The sequence below is a fragment of the Blennius ocellaris genome, assembly GCF_963422515.1.
Source record: "Blennius ocellaris genome assembly, chromosome: 4".
Taxonomy (NCBI): Eukaryota; Metazoa; Chordata; class Actinopteri; order Blenniiformes; family Blenniidae; genus Blennius; species Blennius ocellaris.
The window spans coordinates 13,698,910-13,720,614 of record NC_137653.1 but is presented as its reverse complement, the minus strand read 5'-3'; the positions used below and the strand labels follow the sequence as shown (position 1 = coordinate 13,720,614).

The window sequence follows — 21,705 nt, the reverse complement described above, 5'->3', positions numbered from 1 at the left end:
ATCCCAAACCCTACAAAATCAAGAAAACACTACAAATCCCCCAAAAAACACTACAAAATACCTTAAACCTAAAAAAAAAAAAAACTCAAATTTCCTTAACTTTCCTTGATACTGTGGTGTATCCTGAATTTTGTAGTGTTTTAGGGGTATTTTGAAATGTTTTCTGAATTTTATTTCTTAAACTTGAAAATCAAGCTGATGTGCTTTTTAAGCCGAGTACATTACGAAAATAATTAAAGTTAGCTTGCTTCTCCTTGAAAAGGTATCTAGAGATGGTGGACAGGTTGGACATCATTAGCTTACACTACTGATATCTTATTTTATGTACATCTATCTTTTGCACCTACCCAGGTGTTGAAGTGAAATATACAGGTCTTTGTCCTTGCATGACTAGATTTTGCATGTTAATCATTTTTACTACCTGTCAAATTGCTATGCTGCTCTCACTCTTAAAGTTTGGCAACAGTCTGCTGAGCAGTAAATTAGGCATTTGAATCTGGTTCATATCTTGGAATATGGAATGATAGCGTGCCGTCACGGTGAGAGTTGATGTAATCCTTGTTTATGAAGCAAATCAACATCAGAATGAAAACCAAAACTGACCTGGATAGTCCTAACAATAATAATGTCACATAAAAAGTATATAACTAGCCTATTGTGTATAAAATGCATAAACACAAGCAAACAGACAAAACAATGATAGCAACAGGACTTTATTTTACGACTGTTCCAAGAAGTTGGTTACGACGTCGACAGTATTTCACAAATCCAGTCACTCAGCAAGTGTCAACAATACATTTATCAAGCACAGAGGACATTTACCTAACACAATATTTAAAGTCCTTCGGAGGCAGAAAGATATTCAGACTTTAAACAGTGCATTTAAAATTAGCCTGTGTTATATTAGGAAAGAAAAAACATTATTGTAATACCTTTCACTGCGTGATACCATGGTATGATAATATTTGATACAGGTTGTCACATACCTGATGCCTTGAACTTCGCGTCACACTGAGGATTGCTTGTATTTTCTCACAGTGTAGGTTATTTCTGGCATTTTGTTCAATGGTTGGTCAGGAAAAAATGTGATTAAGATGTATTTTATTCACCTCATCAGTTTGAAAGATACACCTGCTATTAAAAAAAAAAAAACAAAACTTATATCACAACAAATCTCTAACAGATTTGATAACACGGTCCACGGCAGTGTTTTTACAGCATGTTGGTCCATTCAATCTCGGGATTGCTTCTTGTTTGTCCTCCAGCAACATCCATCAACACCAGGAGTGCAATTTTCACCCATAATGTCTCCTTTCTGAATTGCATTTGTGAAAGTACTTGTGGTGTCTCCATGCATTGAGAAAGACCGTGAGGGACCTCAGAGGCAAACACTTCAAACATTTCTTTTTCCTGAGAGGTGTGCCCTTTTTCCAAACCATGTCACTTAGTACTTGAAGTCAGAAGAAACGTTTTTGAAGCTCATGTATAAAGTGCTGACCAGTGTAGCCTCTTCATGCGTCGAATCCTTACCATATGAATACCGCCGGCACAACCTCTTGGGCCAATGGCCACTGAAAAGAAGATAAATGCAGGGATTCGCGCAGCTGTTCAGGCTTGCCAGCAACATCAGGATGGTAAAGGTTGCAGCTGGAATAAGAAAAAAAAAGTGAAGTGTCACATGTTTGCACAGGAGCGCCCTGCATCGATTGAAAAGTAAGTTTCTATTTGTGCGTAATTGGACACTTTTACGCGCGCATCAGAAGAAGGAGAAGACAACTTTGTATTTGAGCCAACGGATAAACTATGTTATAATCGCACTAGCCATAGCATATTGTAGGTTATTTACATCCTCGCAAACATGAAATAACTTACTTTCTTTCGGTGCGTTTAAGTCCCACGCAGACCACAGCTGTACCGTGAAGAAAGGTGCCCAACACACGATATAAGCCAGCACTATGACCACAGTCATCTTTAGTGTCTTCACCCTGGCTTTGGACATGCCGGCCACACCGCTGGACCTGGAGGTCAGGGAAAAACCTGCGCCTCCCTGCTGCTGAGTCTTCTGGTAAAGGTTGATTTGGATAGCTCGGCAGATGCGCACTTGACAAAAAACCACTGTGATTACAGGCAAAAGAAAAATGACCAGTGTTGTCCAGGTAACGTACGTCTGCAAACCCCAAGGCTGGATAAATTGAGCCCAGCAGTCGTACACTCCGTCGGCAACCTCGACCTGTGAGAAGATGAAAACCTGTGGCAGGCTGCCCACCAGGGAAATCCCCCAAGCGACGCACACGGGGATGTTCAGTCTCGTGCGACTCCGCTGGAACTTGACCATGGGATTACAGACAGCTTGGTACCGGTCAACTGTCATCACCACGATCATGTAGGTGGAGGAAAACATGCCGAGAACTTGCAGGTACTTCACAAGGCGGCACATGAAATCTGTTCCGACAAACCTGTCCGTGATGTCCCACATGAGCTGCGGGCACACTTGGAAGAAAGCGACCACCAGGTCGGCCAGACACAGGTTGAAGACGAAGACGCGCATCCTGGACATTTGTTTGCGCTGTTTCCAGAGGATGCACAGCAGGGCGGTGTTGAGGATGGCGGCGCTCACGAAGATGGCACTGAGCAACGCGACCTCCACCCTGGCCAAACTCTCGTCTCTCGAATCATCCGCCTCCATAAACTCACTACCATTTAGAGGGCGCATTGTCTTCACCTCGTTGCAGGGTTTTAGACTCGGAAATTAGTCAAAGTGACTCTGCAATAACACATCAGAAAATGTTATCTCATTAAAACTAGAGTTTTTCTCTCCAAATAAAAATTTGTCGACATACCCGGTTCGGGCTTTTTGGATTAAAATCTCCATGAAGAGTTTTGTGTGGTAAAAGTGGTGATCAGCAATGCAATGCTGTGCGTTTTTCTTCCTACCTTCATTTTTTCGAAAAACTACTGAAGGCAAATTGAAGTGTTTTGTTTGAAGCCAAGTTGTGCTTTGAAAAAAAGTTTCCTATATGGTGGATGTCTCTGTGCGCCAGTATTTTATATCGGATTGAAACTGGGAGGAGCCTGCATTCATTAAGTTGTGTCGAGAAAATGATTAGTATTCAGTGCAGACCAAAAAAGAAGTCCGGAAACGAGAGGGATAATGATAAAATGTCAGGTTGTGGGCCATTCGAGGTGACTTTAGGTTATATCAGGTGATTTGACTGAGAGTTGAATACAAGTTCAATCTTCAGATCCCCAAGACTTGCACTGCGGAATAAATAGTGTCATGTAAGGTTTCAATATAATCATAAAAAAAGGGATTTTGTTTGAAGATAAGTGATCAAAGAAATGTTCGGACATTTAAAAACGCCCATGATAATAATAATAATAATAATAATAATAATAATAATAATAATAATAATAATAATAATAATAATAATAATCATAATAATAATAATAATATAATAATAATAATAATAATAATTATTATTATTATTATAAATCAAGTGTGTGTGTGTGTGTGTGTATGTGTGTGTGTGTGTGTGTGTGTGTGTGTGTGTGTGTGTGTGTGTGTGTGTGTGTGTGTGTGTGTGTGTGTGTGTGTGTTGCCTAATGATGGGGCTGATAGAGAATATGAACAACAACAACAACAAACAAGCTACAGTCATCGGGTCCGTTTCACGAAGCAGGTTTAAGAAGCCATGAGCTTAACACCGAGCTCTGAATTGAGTTACACTGAGACAGAAAACGCGGAGTTTTCGGTTTCACGACGCCGGATTTTGATCAGTTTGATGAACTCAGAGTAGTTTCACCTGGAGTCAAGCGCGTGCACCATGACTCTAAAAAGACCGCATCAACGGAGCCCCGATTCAACGAGTCACCATGACAACTGAGACGCGGAGGGCGGAGTTTTTGACGCCAGTGGAGCAGGAAGTATTGATCCGATCATATGGCGAATATGAACATATTAAAAAAAAAAAAAAATGCAACAGCGCAGCGGCTGCTAAAGAGAGGGAGGCGGCGTGGAAGAAGATTGCTGCTCAAGTGAATGCGTAACTTCAAACGTCTTTGTCATCACAATATTATTGCAAGGGAATACTGCTTGGATGGTAGCTTATTAATTTATTTCTTTTGGGTGCAATTCCGCGGGGGAGAAGCGCTCTTGGCAGCAGCTGAAAGTGAAATATAAAAACATTGTCCAATCGGGTAAGACCGCTGCCAATTTAATTGTTAATCAATACATTTCTTAACGTAATTTCGATCATGTGTGACATTGTACAGTAAATATCAAGTGGCCATTGGACTGTGCAGGTGTTTTATTCCCAACATAATGCTGTTTTCAAACACATAAATGTCTTCTCACCCATATCATGTGCTGTCAAATAATTAAGGCTAAACTAAGACAGACTTTACTCAGCCAACAGAAAGAAGGCAGATGCCTGTAAAACGGGTGGTGGCCCAGCACCTCCACCTTTAATAGAGGCAGAGGAGCCCTAAGCCAGAATGTTGGGAGGCCAGTGGCTGAGGGAATCCCTGGAGGAGCTCCTCTTCAGAGCTCACCCCTCAAGATACCACTTCCTTCATAACATATAATATGCCGAGGCCTATATATCTCTTTAAGCCTCCTTTTGTTCATCTTTATTTCCCCATCATGTCTTTTTTTGTCACCCAACAGATTGGGATGGTGCTCTCTGCCTGCTGGACCCCCTCATGCCACAACAGACCTTGTAAGTAGGCAACACTCCAAAGATCTTGCAAAATGGTAGTTTAAATATACTGAAACATATTCATCTAGGATGAAGAGTACGAGGAAACCCTGTCTGCTGCCTTTACAGAGGAGGATCCACAAAGGCCTGTAGAGGTATGATAGTTCTCATCCCGTTTACATTTCTGAAACATTGTGGTGGAATAAAGAGTGATATTTTGTCTACACTGAAGTATTGACACATTATCATCCTTTTTAACAGGGCATGGCTGGGCAGCAGCAGGAGGGTCCCTCAACATCCACTGCAGGGACTGACAGTGAGACAGATGTTCAGTAAACACCAGAGGTTCATTCTGTGGAATTCATGGCCAACTGTAATAATTGAATGTCCTCCTTATGTCTTCCCAGTTATCTGTAAAACAGATCTATGGACTCCACCTGCTCCAGAAGATGGAAAAAACTGGAGCACAAGTTAAGGGTGGGTGTACAGTCCCAGGTGAATTATGCTAACTACTAACTACATTAACTAAACTAGCGCTTGTATTTGTAGGAAATAAAAAAGACCAAATGAATTGTGCATCGTGTCTTTATTTGGTGGTGGTGGTGGTGATCAGACCCCGAAGTGATGATGGCATATGGTGTCTCTGACAGCTCTGCCATTTACGAGGAAACGCAGCACAACACACAATATCTGCTATGACGTCAGGGCAAGGCTCAGCTGGTGATGTTGCTAATGTACAGAGCGATTAAACTGTGGATGTACATAATGGTCTCGGCAGTAAAACGGTACCGCTCAAAAAGGAAGGTGTCTGCAAATGCCAGTACATCTATGCGCGGTCTGATGATGCGAATATTATCTGCGAATATTAAATTCTCGGCGAAGTAATGCTGCGCCTCCATCAATCGGATCATTATCAAAAGCACATTCCATATTGAGGGAATAAAGTTGACGTCTAATTTGCCTCTGGAATAAGGCACTGCAGAACTGTTTCACCAAAACTCCCCCGCTGAATGAGGAAATGAAATCCCGTGTCCGTCTGAAAGGGGGCGGAACCAGAGCAAAACTCCGTGTTCACTGACAAAAACCTGCTCCAGACCAGGTTAGTTCTAGAGCGTCTGTTGCCCCGGTAACTGACCGGGAGTTGACGTTACACCGCTTCGTGAAACAGGCTTGAGTTACCCCGCTTCCTCCGGTTTGAGTTACCTCCCTTTGTGAAACGGAAAATCCCGCATTTCCCTCAACTCGGTGTTCAATAACCTGGGGTAATCCTTAAACCTGCTTCGTGAAACGGACCCATCATCATCATCATCACCGCTTCAATTGAATGTTTTTTTTATCACGTTTCATTGCTGTTCTACAATTTTAGCCTTCTGCTGACATGTGTAATTATTGTACTCTATTTTAATGAAATCTGATCGTGAGGTTAAAAGAATAAAATATATGTTGATCACCTACATTTCACATCCTGCACCCAAATAAACCTACTTGTAAAAAGTACACTTGATTTGTCAATCATACCACTTCGCTATGACGTGGAACTATGGAACCCCACAAAAAATCTGTTTTAATATTCTGAATGCAGGTAATTATTCAAGGACTTGGAATGTCATTTCCCTGGACTTTATCTCTGAGTTAATTGTGGATATACCTTTAGTTTTTTGTGTTTCTGTTATTATTTGGTCCCCCTGTTGTGTATTTATTACTGCCAATCTTATCATATAAATCGCAGGCATGCATTTGATACACTACTATATTGATCATGTTTATTCCATAAAATACAAAACAGGATAATGAACACAATATAATCATTTGCTGCAAAGGAACGTGTTCTAGTATGGATTTCACAGTAAAAAAAAACAAAAAAACTTGAGGAATTATAGTTTAAGTGACAGTTTGAAGAAAGTTTGAAGTGTGCTGTTGTGTTTTTGCTTCACACGCTCGAGTCTGCGCGTATCACTTCTTGCGTCACACCACTCTGGACCAATCACAGTGAAGAATACTGCGACGTCCGACAGAGAGCCAGGAAATGGAAACGTAAACAGTAGAAAACGTCGCCGAAAAGAAAGTTGCGAATTATACTACTTTAGTCCCCCAGTCGTAGTTGGTGTAGTTATATGTTGTTTTTTGGACGGATCGGGCAACACTTCATGAATTCAATGAGCTTATCACGTCGAGCTTTAGCCAGCTGATAGCGAGTGTTAGCCTCGGAGCTCGTCCTGCGACGCCGTCGGCGGAGTTTTGGTGAGCGGCGATGCCTCAGGAGGGAGAGCAGTCTCAGCCCCTGGTTCGGTCCCTGGTCAGCCGAGTACCCGTCCACACGGCGTTTTTTAACCGCAGTCCTCGTGTGGTACGGCCGCTGTGGATTAACTTCCGCGGGGAGCCACAGCCATACCCCGTCTTGCAGCCTGGCACAGGACGAAGACTCAACACCTTCATCGGTAGGGATTAAACACCACCAGTCCTCACTGCCCTATTTAATCTATCAGTAAAGCCATGTAAAAACGTGTTAAATAATCTATGGATTCTAGAAAATGATATCCAAACCTATTTGACGAGAATTAATACACCAATCTAACCCTAAAAGCTGCTAACAGCTGGTATGTAAAAGAAAAGTGGGGAAGTGAACAATGAATCAATATTTCAGAGGTGGGATGGGAGAGAATATGTAAAATATAAGTGAATGTAGGAGAGGATGTAGGAAAAGCCACACATATTGAATGGAAGATGCAGTTCCTAAAGAAAAAAAAAAAGAGGAACACTTATCTAAACACCTGTTTGTTAAATGTCCCCACTGATTGTTCTGTGTTTCACTTTATTAATCCCTTGTTCTCTGTATGTTTTCCTCTCAGGTCACCCATGGGTCTTCCGAGATGCAGAAACCGATGAGCCTCTGAAGGTCAATGGCAAAGAGCTATTTCTTGCCAAACCAGTTGAGGGTGAACATCTTGTAATAGCTCATATAACTTTACCAGGTAAGATCAATCTGAAACTACCTGAAATGTCACAGAAAGCAGCTAATAATAATAATATCAATAATATTAATATTGATATTAATAACATTAAAGCAATTATTATAATAACATGATAAATAATAAACTAAATTGCTACAGATTCTACATTAAAATATATTTTCTCTGTAATGATTTTTTCAAATGTTTTATAAATGCAACTATTTGATATTCACCAATCATATTTCAAATAGAATAAATAAAAAGTCTTTGAATTCAGGTGAATTGCTTGCTTCAAAAGTATTTTTGATTAAATGTGCTTATAAATATTCCCATGCAGAACAACCATTTGTATATTTTACAGTGTTTAGTCTCAAGGATCGTGCTCTTCAGGTCATTCGGCGTCTTGTACGTCCGGAGGACTACAGGAGGCTGGAAATAGCTCGGTGCCTCCACGAGGAGCTCGAAGATCGACCATGTGTGCTCAAAGATCTCCACCGCATGAATCGGCGCGTGGAGCAGCATCTGCTGGAAAGGATCCAGGGGCAGGAGGAGTGAGGCCTGAAACTGAAACGCATCTCTGCCACATATATGGGGCACAATATAGGACTGCACACTCAGTGGAAGAAAAGCGTGTCGAAATTCTATTGAGGGATGATTGACAGCTGTTGCTGTTATAATTCAATATGACAAAACACCCAACATGGAGTGTTTGGTGTTGAGCTGATTTACTGTCTTTATTTTACCACCAATGAGAAAATGTGTTTCAGTTTTTTTTTCCACACCCTTAGTAAAGCTGATAAGGGTGATTTATAGATGGACAAAGGGATGTGTTGGTGGATGGATGTTTCTATAACCAGATTAATTTGCAATTAATGGCACTGAATGATTTGTAGTGTCACCATCCTGTAGGAATATTTCATGGATACCCTCCTCTCAAGTGATTTAAAAGCTGAACATTTCTGATTATATTCATTTTGGATATATATTTTGAAAACATATGCTGGTAATATATTATTTTTGAATATCTTTTTTTTTTAGTTCTCGTCACAGACTGATCTAATTTTTTTCTTCTTGCTAATCATGGCAGCGAACTGTTCAGCAATATTTAAAACAATTGTGATTCGAGCTAATTGTTAATCAGACAGTCTTAACTGGAACTGATTCCTCTGCTGTCTGAAATGTAAGTATTTTTCTCTTCTGTTATTTTGCCACCTTGTTTTGCAACATGCACAGTACAACAATAAGCACAGGCTTAAGTTGTTTGTATATACAATATACCATTAAAGGATATTTTTCTCACGTGTTACAATTGTCTCAAGTTTATTTCTATTCAAATTTGCTCAGCTTCACATTAAGCAAGTTCATTACTGTAAAGCAAGTAATGTTGGTCCTCCTCTCTTGTGAACCTTGTGTTAATCCCTACTAAGACCAAGGTCATGTGGTTTGTTAAGAAGTGTTATGTGTCCATATCACACTCTCGTTTAATGACCCTTGATTAGAATGTAGGTATTTGGGTATCTTGCGATTCAGATCACTGTCATTTTCACGGCATATCAGTGGAAAGTCAACTCTTAAATAGTTTCTCTGTGCAGGATTGTGCTCCTCTTTCTCTCTGCTAGACTCACACGACAATCCTTCAGTTGGTTGATTATAATGACACGGCTCCCCACGAGCTTGATGGTCTACAGCACTCTGCTAATTAGTTTGACACATATGCCCTTTTCTCAAACACACTGCACACTCGATTCCTCTCTAATCTAACATGCTAAATACACCTGTTGTGAAAGTCACTGATTCATTCTCATCTACAAAATGATCCTTGGCCTGTTAACCCCTCACCTGTAGCTTGTTTTTTTACACTGAATAATTTCCTTTAAGTATTTAGATTTTAACTACTGTTACTAATTTGTGGTGTAATTAATGACTAAAGACACAAATCACTAAGATGTGTTTGGGACCTTCTTACCTTCTCATCAATTGATCCTGGCACATTGACAGAACTCAGTTTCACATCCTTGATGATTTAAGTTGACCAGACAGCCTGAGGTGGAACAGATGGTTGACAAAACAGAACAATGTACTTTTTATTGTTTTAATTATGAGCAAATTTGTGTTATTGTGGATTTATTTGTATAAAACAGCACTTCAGTCTTTGTACAAGTTAATTACTCACACAATTATCACTTGTCTGAACTTGCTGTACAATCTACCAGACAAGACAGGACAAGGATGTCCAGTCCTAGTGACATGTCAAAAGCTGAAATTATAACCTGCTCCAGTTTACCCAGCCAGGACACTGTTTTTCAACAGGTTGCTAAGCAACAAAGTAACACAACACATCTGCGTGGCTGTGTGTGTGCGAGCTGGCTGCAGCAATATCAGAAACATGCAGGTGAGGGAGGACAGCAAACGATGGGACTTGGGTCGTTTCAGGCAGACACAGTAAGTCTCCAGTCACTGATGAGACCGGCTGAGGCCGCGCTCATGTGCAGAATTTGTTTTGCTGCCGGCATCCAGAGTTCCTCACGACCCTGCCGTTTCTCCACCAGCAAGACGTTCTGGCCAAAGGGCCACCCCGTCACGTTTCCACACCCGTACACAGACCACTGGACCAAAATGAAAACGAGGGTAAGATTTCAACATTCATCATCTCCACCTCCACCTCCACAGGAAGAATGACTCATATAGCCTACCTAGTATTTGTGTGATACTCTGCTCAGTTATTCCCACCTAGGTACCAGGTTATGTTGCATCCCTTCCAGCTGCACTATTGAAGGACACAGGTTTGTGAAAATGACCCAGTTCCTGAATGGTGACGTTGTCGCCGAACGTGACCAGCAGAAAGTACTCTCTGAAAAATAGAGGGGCAAGTTCTCAACCATTTCAATGAAGGAAATTCAGCCTGTAACTTGCTGTTATTTTGTGCATCAGTGAATGTGTCACATGACGGTAATCGTACTCCGAACTGCACCACCAGTGGCCTGTTACCCCCGCTGACTGGCCCTGCAGGTGATGATCCTGTTACTTTGCAGAGAGCAAACAGTATGTCCAATTACATTTCATAAAAATACATTATTTTCCTTACTACCTTCATGTTTATACAGTATATATATATATATTATTTCCATCAGGTACGTTTAAATCAACAGTCTCGCCTCAAAACATGTACCGGTATAGAAACGTGTTTAACGACCGTGCCAGGAGGGGCTTCTGTTACTGGCTTGTGGAGAAGAAAGCCCCAGCATGTGAGTACTGATCCAAGGTGCGGCTGCAGATAAATCCCACCTATATATACAATAAGTGTCAGCTTAGTGTGATATTCGCACATGCTTGCAGCTCAGACGAGTGACATCTTTACAATAAATCACTTTCATCACTGCTGCTCAAAATCCTTCCAACAACCTGACCTATGAAATACCTAATCATATATTCACAGATATAACAGTTTTTGCCTGTTAAAGAAGTGCCTTGCATTGCACTGGGAAATTATTTTTTTGTTTGTTTCTGATTTACTTGCTATTCTGAAAAGATCCAAAGTGGTGAAATCATATAAAACACCTTTCAGCATCTTTTGGTGTTCATGAGAGCAATGTAACACATAAGCACATATCTCATGGATTGTTAATAAATAAGACAGTTATGTACACAACAGCTGGTTTAAATAGGGGTTAAGAGACCAAATCATATTTATTTTCTTTCTTTGTAGGTAAAGCATACAGCTTTGGTGCATATAAGACCTGTCTGGGATTACCAAAACTCTGATGAAAGGTGTTGATAAGAATCATCCATCAACCTCCTTCTCATGTTATCTACCATTGGATCAACGGGAAACTGGTCAACAAAGAACAAAAGAAACCGCTTTATGTCGACATTGCTCGTATTTCTTTTGCTCTCTCTTTCATGCATTGTCGTTGTTCAAAATGAAAACATTTGCAGTTCCAATAAAAGTTTTGTGAAAAGTTGTGTTAAATTAATGAACATGTTGAGTACAATCTTTATTTTGGTGTTTGAATGAGGGATCTTGCCATTATGGTCACTTATGGTTGTGAGATTTACCGGTGAAATTAAATGAAATGACTTCAGAAATCAAGACAAAATTCAATGAGGATTAAGTTATGAAATAGTAACAGTAGAAACATGGATGATAGGGAGAAACTAAATTAAAGTAATAAAATGAAAAGCATGACATTTAAAGCATTTCAACGAATTTCAAGAATTATTTTAAAGCTCACCTCAATCTTTCAATTTTGTATAATGTGAATTTGTTAAACTGTAGGTGTGTATTTGATGAGACTCCATTCATTGCGTAATCTCGCAGGTCGGCGTGATATCGCGATACTTCACGAGACTGATTCGTTTTGAGACTCAAGTGTCATTTTCACCACGCGGTGATTTGAGTTCAAATTAAACGAATCACACTCGAAAAAAACAAACAAACTGGAAAGGCCACGGATGACGGTTTAGGCTTTATTATTTTTTTTTATTTTATTTGGGGAAAATTGTTTTTTTTTTGCTGTTTATCTTCAGCATATACTCCCGCCATCAGGTGAGTTAACGGCTGTGCTTTAGCATCGTTAGCGGCTAGCCACATGGGAACAACCTGGCTGTTTTGTCATCGTGTACCTTAAAATAACAAACCAAAATGAATGTCGCTTTTGGTTCTGACTCTGTCGAAAACCTACCTAATTTATAATATAACTAGGTTTTGTGTGCTTGCTGTAAATTATTGAATTAATCTGTTTTCTCCTAAATTATATTTCTTTTTTGGGGAAAAATAAATATAATCTATATTTATGTGTTTCATTCATTTCACAGTAAATATTTGAATACATTCTAAATAATGCACTAGTTAAGTCTTTTTCACAAGTTTATGGTTTTGTCACTCTGGCTACAGGGATCAGTTCATTGATTTTCTCACTGTTTAAGCAGGATGTCTGACTTGGACAGCAGCAGTGAGAGGTTGTCTGTGAGGTGCTTTCGACTTGTGGTCACTTCACCCACACAGCCTCAGGTCACAAATAGTGAACCGGCCACGTCCTTTCGTTGGAAAAGTTTGCAAAATGAAGATCCAAACAGCCCACCCTGGAGTGATAGTCCAGTAGAAAATACATCCAAAGCTGCAAAGGTAAAGTCACTCATCTTGTACTTTTCGATGATGAATCTGACATGTTGTGACCAAACTATATGAATATCGGTGCTCATCAACACCTTGAAGTGACCCACATTATTTTCTGTGTGTACATGGCACAGAGTGACCGTCGAATCGATGTCTCCCAGCGTCGGGAAACCTTGAAGAGACCGCAAGCGTCATCAACTCCATGTCACTCTTCATCCAGCACAAAAAGACCGAGGACACCCGAGGAGGCGTCAAAGGCTATCTGCCGGAGGGCATTGATGGCAGCCATTGGCGACGCAGAAAGCTGCACAACTGCAAATACGTCCAGGACTGACACTATCAGAAGGTCACTTCCACCTAAACCCCCGTCTGCACAGAATAACTCCCAGAGGCCAGTGTACCGGGAAAGAAATGGCATGGATATTAGTGGATCCTCGATGGGACCTGACCAATTTGAGGACTACTTCACCGCCAGAGAAGATCAGTGGTCTTTTGGGCAGGAGTCTGAGGACACGGCTGTCCAAGGTGACAGTCCAGCGCCACAAAGAAATGAAACTGTAAGTTCAATGTTCGACCTGAAACTGTTTGATGTCTTGTCATTTCTTCAAAGAGTTGAGCTCGTATCAATTTATAATAACCCGTGATCTGTTTGGATAAATTTGAACATCACAAACAAACAAAAACTCCAAATAAACAACCAAAAAAAGCCAACTATCAAATATATTCTTATTTTATAATAGCTGCATTCAGTTTTTTCTTCAAACTGTCACTTCTATCTTGTCCTTCATACAATAAGCTTGAATAAAAGGGAAATACTTTCACAATAACCTTGTCCCAAAGTTGTATAGGATTGTTGAACAGGCAGGAAGATGGAAAAACCTCCTGAAATAGAATATTTACAAATGAGACAACATGAGGATGCTCCGACAGCTTTGATATAAAACGTGAGGTAAAACAAAACTGATAGCCAAGCCAAATTAATTTCTGATATTTTCAAATGAGACTGCAGGTTTATTGCTGTTTGAGTAAAACAGCTTTTTTTCTTTTCTTTTTTTTTTTTTTTTCTTCCTACAAAGTCAACAAACAGCCTTTGTGACTTTGACCTCCATAATCTCGAAGCCAATATATATCCACACTCTCAGGAGTGGTTGTGGCCATTGTTTAGTGATTGGGAAGCAGAGCACACAATAGATCTAAGAGCACCATCTGTTGAATGACGAGGCAAACTACATCAAATTGTCTGAAGCACCTTTTATAGACATTTCTAACAGTTTTCAAACATTTGAAACAGGAATCAAAAGCGACAGATCTGTAAGTTTGATATAAGCCGTAGTTAAAAGTTCAAATAGATTTTTATTTCCTTTCATTTATGTTTTTCAGAGGTTCGCTGTGTGTATAAGGAACTCACCTGAGAACTTGGCGGCAGAAGACGGAGTCGAGACGAACCCCGAGGTAAACCTACTTCTTCCCGAAAATGATCCGCAAACTGAAGATAGTTTCTCATCGCTCCCCGAGTTGGAGGAAATTCCCCGTTTCGCTACTTCTGTCACCTTTTGCCCCGCAACCGAAGACCCGGATGCTGCTCAGGCAACCGCCGTAGGCGAGGAAGCTTTTTCATTTGCGCAGAGGGCGGTCGAGTTTAAACAGCCGAAGGCAACAAGCAGAGCCTCTGCGCCTCCATCCCGAGTTCAGAGGGAGACCTTCTACTCGTCCAACCACGTCAGGTCCTGCTTTTCTGATCCCGTCGTCCCGACCCAACGTTCACGTCGACGCTCCTCCCGGGACTCCTCGACCCCGCGGAGGCTGTCAGACGGCAGCGCCTCCACGCGCTCCCCAGCCCACGCAGCCGCCCGCGGTTTTCCCAGGAGAAGATTGTCCCTGGAGGCTCGACCCTCGTGGGCCAGTGCGCCCCAGCGGCACGGCCAGCTTGGCTTCATCGACACACACTGCCACCTGGACATGCTCTACGGGAAACTTGGCTTCCGTGGGTCCTTCAGCCGTTTCCGGTCGATGTATGACAGCAGCTTTACTCCCGAGTTTCACGGCTGCATTACAGACTTCTGCAACCCGGCGGTCATGGTGAGGGAGGCCATCTGGCAAGGCTTACTGGCCGAAGACATGGTCTGGGGGGCGTTTGGCTGCCACCCTCACTTCGCCAAAGCCTACTCAAGTTTTCAAGAAGCCGACATCTTGATGGCAATGAGGCATCCGAAGGCCGTGGCGTTTGGGGAGATGGGGCTGGACTACTCCCACAAAAACTCCACGGACACCTGCACCCAGAAAGAGGTAAGGACTGGTCAGAGTCGTATGAAATCTGAAGTGACGAGAACCTGTAGGAAGAGGAAACGACCTTGTATGTGAGGTGGCCTCATTTCAAATGCCTGTTGTGTGGCCTGTTGTTTTTGTGTAGGTGTTTGAGCGCCAGCTGCGTCTGGCCGTGTCTCTGCAGAAGCCTCTGGTCATCCACTGTCGAGACGCAGACGACGACCTGCTGGCAATCATGAAGAAGTGCGTTCCCAGGGAATACAAAATTCACAGGTGCGTGATCGGTCAACCTGATGTGACCGTTTGTGTTTAGATACATACATACATCTTTTATTTTTTTTTTATATTTCGATTTATATTTTTCTATTTCAATGTTCTAAAATGCGAGTAAAGGCACTCAGAAATGTCATGCAGCTGCAGCCATCACACCCTTTGATGTTGTGTATTTTAGAATCCAGGTTTTTTTGTTTTTTTTCACGATGCAAACAGAAAGGACATCTTAAGGTTTAAAACTGAGTATTGTGTGCCGTTCTTTAATTACAAAGCAAGTTTAGATGCTATTTAATATTGTGTGTTGAAATATTAATATTTAGATGCGTCTAAAAAAAATAGAATCTCATTGAAGTGAATTATTTCAACACCCGGGAATGTATGAATTAAAAAATTTCTTGCTGCCAGAGCACCATCTAAATGTAAATTGACGCGGAACAAAACTATGTACCATGTTTTTCAGACACTGCTTTACAAACAGTTACCCAGTGATCGAGCCGTTCCTCACAGAGTTCCCAAACCTCTACGTGGGCTTCACAGCTCTCATCACAAACGTCAAAGCCACAGACGCCCGCAAAGCTGCTTGTCAGATCCCTCTTGACCGCATCGTGTTGGAGACCGACGCTCCGTATTTCGTACCAAGACGGGTACGTTTGCACGGTGGCCGACGAGCTCAAAAGCACATTCCCGACGTCATGACTTTATTTAGAGTTTTTGCGACGGGTCCTTCAGAATACGAATGCCCGCAAAGTGATACCAGAAAACAATGATTATCCGAAGTCTAATAAAGTCTGGTGTTTAGCTGAACTGATGTTGTGCACCTTTTCACCAGGTCGGTAAAGACGCCTGCCGGTTTTCAACTCCTGGGATGGGAATCCACACTCTGCATGAGCTGAGCTTCCTGAAGGGCGAGGACGTGACCACGGTGTTCAAGACCCTCCGAAACAACACCACCCAGCTGTACGGCATATGAGGATCAGGCTCTGCTGTGTTTTTTCTTTTCTTTAAATGTGTGACACACACTTTTCTTCTGGCGCTTGTTCAAGATATTTTTTTTCATGTACAGACACACGTGCTGAAACCCTAACGGAATGGCTAAAAAGCCAAACGAGGCTGTTGCTTTGTAGGTTGAATGACTTAGTCATATTTTATGTCATTTTTTGAGGCAAATTGTTTTATTTTCAAAGTGCTTGAAAGTTTCTCTTTACGTTTTTGTCTTGGCTGGCTTGTTCTATGTTGTCAGAACAGTTTAGTTGTTTGGTGCCGTGGCCAGTTTGGTCTAATAGCGCAAAGACGAGACAAAAAGCTTTTCTTTGATCAAACTTTGTAATGTTTCACGTGTGTCTTGCCGAATTAGTCATCCCTGTGGATGGCCAAGCACGTGTGCAGTGGGACAGAGTGAAGCTCTGTGCGTCACTGCGACGGCCCTGCATTGAGGCGAGGAGGATGTGAGGTCTGTTCCATTAGCTTCCTGTGATACCAGCTTGTTCATCACACATTTGGTTTGAGTGCCCCTTTTTTTTTTTGTGATGTTCTCCATTGGCTGAGAGCCGTCTGAGCACAAGATTAATGGTAAATGGCTAGATGCCTTCTCGTGTACATTAGATTTGAAAAGAAGAGCGCGTTAAAATAGGATTTTCCATTTCCTAATGAAAAGCTTGTTCTCAAAATGTAGGCCAGCGCACCGTGTTCATGGTGATGCATCTTCACATTGCCCGGCTTTAAAGTGGACTGACGCGTCAGAGCCGTGTTTCACCTACTTTCTGATGTTTCAACATTTTGTACCAAATCTGTTTAAATGATTTATTCCTGGTTTTATTTTCAGGTCTGTACTTGTGAATGTACTGATCAGCTTGTGAAGGAATCAATTTAACGATGACCGGAATGTTTTACAATAAAAGCTAGTTCTTCTGAAGTCAAATTGTTTTGGTTTTGTTTTTTGGGGGATTTATTTGGAAACAGTTAGCTGTTCACATCCCAAAATTTAATCGATTTGTCCTTTGATGATGACAAATCATCCCTGAAGATTTCATGCAAGTTTTTCTTGAAAAGTAGGTTACATTCATACATAGAAGCAGAGTATTTTTTGGAGAAAGCACTGAACTACTCTCCACATTAGCCTTTGTAGGGATCATTTACATGTAAATTTCAACAAAGCTGAAGAAAAGCTCAGTGACGGAGCGGATGGAGGCAATTTGAGGAGGACGCCGCTAGGAGGCGACAGAGCTGCGGGCTGCAGCATTGAGAATGAAACCACCGAAGAAGTCTGACTCCGAAGAAGAAGAAGCTTTCTGTGGATTTCCAGTTCGCATGATAAACAAGAATCATGGACAAAAAGAAGAAGCCCTTCGATGTGACTGCTTCATCGGTGAGTTTTAGAGTAAAGCAGGGTTGGAAATATTCAGCTGATACGCTCTGTGGTCGTGAAAAGTCCACATTTAAGCGAGAAGTAGCCTCCATTAGCTAACTCATGCTCAGTTCAAAGTGCTGAAGGCTAATCTGAGGCGAGAAATTACGTTTCTGTTATATTTGTGTCTTACAGCTGGTGGATCTGAAAGCTGAGCTGTACAGGAAGCAGGAGCAGTTCAAGCAGGAGAAACTCGGAAAGGAGAGCGGTGGATACAAAGCAAAACCCCCCGTGAAGGTACGCAGAGAATAAGCTGTAGCTGCACGTTAAGTTTCCAAGGATTTTTTTTGTACTTTACTCCTTGTGTTTCCCACGCAGAAACCAAATGTGTTTATCAAACAAAACGCCGGCGTTTCAGCAAGAGCCGCGAAAGATGCAGAGCAGCTGACAGAAGAGCAGAAGACCCTCGATACAGCAAAGTGAGCTGAGTAACATCAGCAATAGGGGAAAGGTAAATGTCCTGGAACACAACAGACTTAACTCATCTGCCTCGTCTTTAAACAGACGCAAGCTGGAGGAAAAGGCCAGACTCTATGAGCAGATGACAAAAGGAGATTTTCCAGGTCAGTACAACGAATTTCCCCATGTTCAACAAGACAGGATTGCCACGGTTTACCCTTGTTTTGTAACGTGACAGATGAAGAGATGGAAGGCTTGTTCCTCGTCGACTTCACTCAGAAGATCATCGACAAACAGAGGGAAGCATTTGCACGGAAGGAGGCGGAGGAGGACGAAAGAGACCGCTGCTCGTCGCCCGTCCCCCCTCCTCAGAACCCAGATGAGGAATGGTAATGCCTAATTCATATGTCAGTGCTCTCAACAACTCGTAGGGAAAATAACCTTGTGTATTCTTAAGTTGTTCACTCATTGAGGCTTCAGTGTACCGTCACCAGCCATTTGATATGTTCAGGGATTGTTTAACTTTCCAAGTTCAAGAAATGGTTTTAGAACCACATTGCAGCATTAAATGTAACTTGTTTACTTGTAGGGTGGACTTTGTCGATGGTTTAGGGCGATCTCGAAGATGCATGAAGAAAGACCTGCCAGATTTTAAGAGACTGGATCAAGACCTTCACGGCAAAAGGTTAATATTCCTATAATTATATTTAACAACGGCCCATTTTAAATGCGTGTTCACGTTCGAGAGCTGAAATTCTTTTGCCGCCGCCAGCTTTAACAGCGCCCCGTCTGACAAGACCTTACTCTCAGAGGACATGCGTCGAGACTTGCAGAGGCAAGAGTGGGAGAGGGAGGAAGAGGAGGCGATGAAGAGGCCCGTTGGACCAATCCACTACGAAGACATCCGAGGCCAAGGTTGGAATCGGTTGATTTCCCTTGTTTTCGACTTGACTGCACGGGGCTACTCTTAAAAACCATTGTCTCCCTCATTGCAGAGGCTCGGGACCTCGGCGTGGGATACTATGCTTTCTCTCAGGATCAGGAGCAGCGCAGAAAACAGAGAGACACCCTTGACATGCTCAGAGACCAGGTGAGATGCTGAGTATTTAGAGATAGAAAACAAATAAATACTTGACTGGGATGACAGCAACACCGTTTTGGATACGGCGGAACTGTATAAAATGGACAAAATGGACAAAAATGTCATGAGAATGGGAAAAATAAGTATGTAACTTACGGGTTTTAGCAGCAATAACGTCACTGTATGCTATTAACGAGTCTTTATTTCTTCACCATTTGTTGTGGCTTATACAGCAAACATCAACCCAGTAATTGCGATTCCTGTTCATACATTTTAAACATGTATTTGCCGTGTTGCTGCATGTGCGCAAACTCTGTTTCTTGACTGAATGAAGTCGGATTAGAATCCAGGTGGATGATAAACGCCCGTCTCTCGTTGCTCCCCTTTCACCTCCATTCCTCAGACCACAGACCAGCGCACTAAAAGAGAACGACTGAAGGAGAAAAGGCAGGCCATCCTGAAGGCCCGCCTCGCCAAGGTGAGGCAGAGGAAGATGAAGAAGTCCAAGCTGGACGGCACAGAGGAAGAGGACAAAGGGGAAGAAAGCCAAGGTTAATGTCTCCGTCCTATCAATCTGTTACGGTTCAGAAACTGGAGCTATCTGCCAAAATAGTTTGTTTATGTGTTTCTGGTTACTGATGACAGGGATTGTTCTGAAATGTTTTTTATTGGTTTTTTTAGAAGAGGAGGAAGACTATGAACCCTCCGGGCCCTTCCCTCAGCCAGAGCAGTGCTTTGAGGCCAGCATACTGAATAAGGTAGAAGTGGAGATCCAGGAGAGGAAAGACACCAAACCAGGAGTTCCTCATGTCCGAGAATGGGATAGGGGGAAAGGTAAGGCCACCTATTTAGAGCTTTAGAGGTTTTAATTAGAGGTATTAAAGAAATGTTCATGTACACTTTCACACCACAGGTTTATTTACTGGTTTAAGAGACATTCCTCTTCAATCGGGGCAATTTCTTTATGGATTCATCAAAAAAAACGAACATTAATGACATTGGTGTACATTGAACAGTCCTTACTAACCTGGAGCAAAAGAAAGGACTATAGCGTTTATGTATATTGTTTTAGTGAAACATTTGCCTGTTGTTCCTTGCAGAGTTCATGTTCACTGAGTGGAAATCCCGGCGACGAGATGAGCGGGAGTCCGAGTTTGCGCCCCCGTCCGCCTATTTTAGCGACGGGAAGATGAACAGACCGAAGCCAGGGAAGACTTATAATCAGCAGAATAAAACGGCCACGTCCTTCAAGTGGACGAAGGGCCCAGGAGAAGCCTCCGAGAGCGAGGCTCGACCACAGTCTCCACCCAAAACTGCTTCTCCACCTCCACCTCCACAACCTCAACCAAGTCCTCCATCCTCCTCCTCTCAGCCCCCTCCTGCAGAGAGCGCCTCACACCCTGCCCCTCCCTTCCATTCCCCTCCCCCTATGTTTTATCCTTCATTTCCTCCTCCGCCTCCTCCCCACTTTGCAGGGCCTCCTCATCCTCAGCATTTTCCTCCATTTCTTCCTCAGTACTCAAATTATTATCCTCCCCATTATCCACCACAGTACTCCCCTCATCCCCACAGTCAAATGCAGCCCGGCCAGGCTCCTCCTCCCCAGGCTATTCCTCCTCCTCAGGCTATTCCTCCTCCCCAGGCTGCTCCCCCTCCCCAGGCTGTTCCCCCTCCTCAAGCTGTTCCCCCTCCTCAGGCTGTTCCTCCTCCTCAAGCTCCTCCTCCTCAAGCTGCTCCTCCAACGCCATCACCAGCCCCTCCACGGCGTCCCCCTCAGGCCCCGTCTCAGAGTCTAGATGACATATTGTCCTTCTACAGGAACTTCACCTGATCCCAGTTTGCTGTGTAGTTGGGTTCATTTTGAAAGATGAATGCAACCGTTTTCCCGTTTTGAAGAAATCTTAGAAACAACAAAACATCTTCTATTAACATATAAACATCTTCAATCTATTGAGTTAAAGTAATAAATATTGGGGATTTACCCTACCTCATTCTGACTTCATTCTTTTTATGTTGAGTTTGGTCATTCAGAAAGACAAATCCTGGGAAAGATTCAGCTTAGAAAAACGTCATTCCATCTCTAATATTTTATTCATTTAAATGGGAAATAGACATGGTTTGAAGTCTCAAAAGAGATTTGGTTATTGAACATTTACACACATGAACTCATCCACTAGATGGCGCTTTACACCTGATCTGACTTGCCAATACAGTTTGGCTACAGTTATTTCATTAAATCACCTAATCAAATTTCTTTCTATCAATATATTCAAATACATTTAAAATGTTGTCTATTAGTTTATAAAGGCATGTTAAATCCCCGTCTTATCCAATTGCTCAAAACATCTTTGTATTTTAGGAGGAAAAACACCAGATCTTTAGAAAATGAAAGCAATACATATTTAACATCTCAGCCTTGAGTTTTGTGTTTATGTTTACTGAGCAAAGCACACTGTAAAGTCCTCCCTCCTCACATCAAATGTAAAAATCCTCCATCACTCGTCTCAAACTGAGATCAA

At 42.2% G+C, this 21,705-nt stretch overlaps 4 protein-coding genes across 4 annotated transcripts; 3 read left to right on the top strand and 1 right to left on the bottom strand.

The window, feature by feature from the left end:
• Positions 1 to 1,444: 1,444 nt before the first annotated feature.
• Positions 1,445 to 2,713, bottom strand: LOC308129490 (oxytocin receptor-like; the record flags this gene model as incomplete). The annotated part of the gene is made up of 2 exons (XM_080495434.1): positions 1,445 to 1,647; positions 1,873 to 2,713. 2 exons carry the CDS (start codon positions 2,711 to 2,713, stop codon positions 1,445 to 1,447), a joined length of 1,044 nt encoding a protein of 347 aa, XP_080351560.1.
• Positions 2,714 to 6,725: 4,012 nt separating this feature from the next.
• On the top strand, positions 6,726 to 8,938 carry vhl (von Hippel-Lindau tumor suppressor). The gene is made up of 3 exons (XM_080495866.1): positions 6,726 to 7,135; positions 7,547 to 7,669; positions 8,010 to 8,938. Exons 1-3 carry the CDS (start codon positions 6,949 to 6,951, stop codon positions 8,201 to 8,203), a joined length of 504 nt encoding a protein of 167 aa, XP_080351992.1. The 5' UTR covers positions 6,726 to 6,948; the 3' UTR covers positions 8,204 to 8,938.
• Positions 8,939 to 12,889: 3,951 nt separating this feature from the next.
• Positions 12,890 to 16,272, top strand: tatdn2 (TatD DNase domain containing 2; the record flags this gene model as incomplete). The annotated part of the gene is made up of 5 exons (XM_080495433.1): positions 12,890 to 13,289; positions 14,335 to 15,050; positions 15,175 to 15,302; positions 15,763 to 15,946; positions 16,132 to 16,272. The coding sequence occupies 5 exons, from the start codon at positions 12,890 to 12,892 to the stop codon at positions 16,270 to 16,272; spliced, it is 1,569 nt and encodes a 522-aa protein (XP_080351559.1).
• A 1,282-nt stretch (positions 16,273 to 17,554) lies between these two features.
• ccdc174 (coiled-coil domain containing 174) lies at positions 17,555 to 21,149 on the top strand. Its single transcript, XM_080494703.1, has 11 exons — positions 17,555 to 17,667; positions 17,842 to 17,943; positions 18,025 to 18,125; positions 18,211 to 18,269; positions 18,344 to 18,494; positions 18,695 to 18,790; positions 18,878 to 19,020; positions 19,101 to 19,195; positions 19,590 to 19,737; positions 19,868 to 20,020; positions 20,287 to 21,149. The coding sequence occupies exons 1-11, from the start codon at positions 17,626 to 17,628 to the stop codon at positions 21,015 to 21,017; spliced, it is 1,821 nt and encodes a 606-aa protein (XP_080350829.1). The 5' UTR covers positions 17,555 to 17,625; the 3' UTR covers positions 21,018 to 21,149.
• The last annotated feature ends 556 nt before the right edge of the window (positions 21,150 to 21,705 follow it).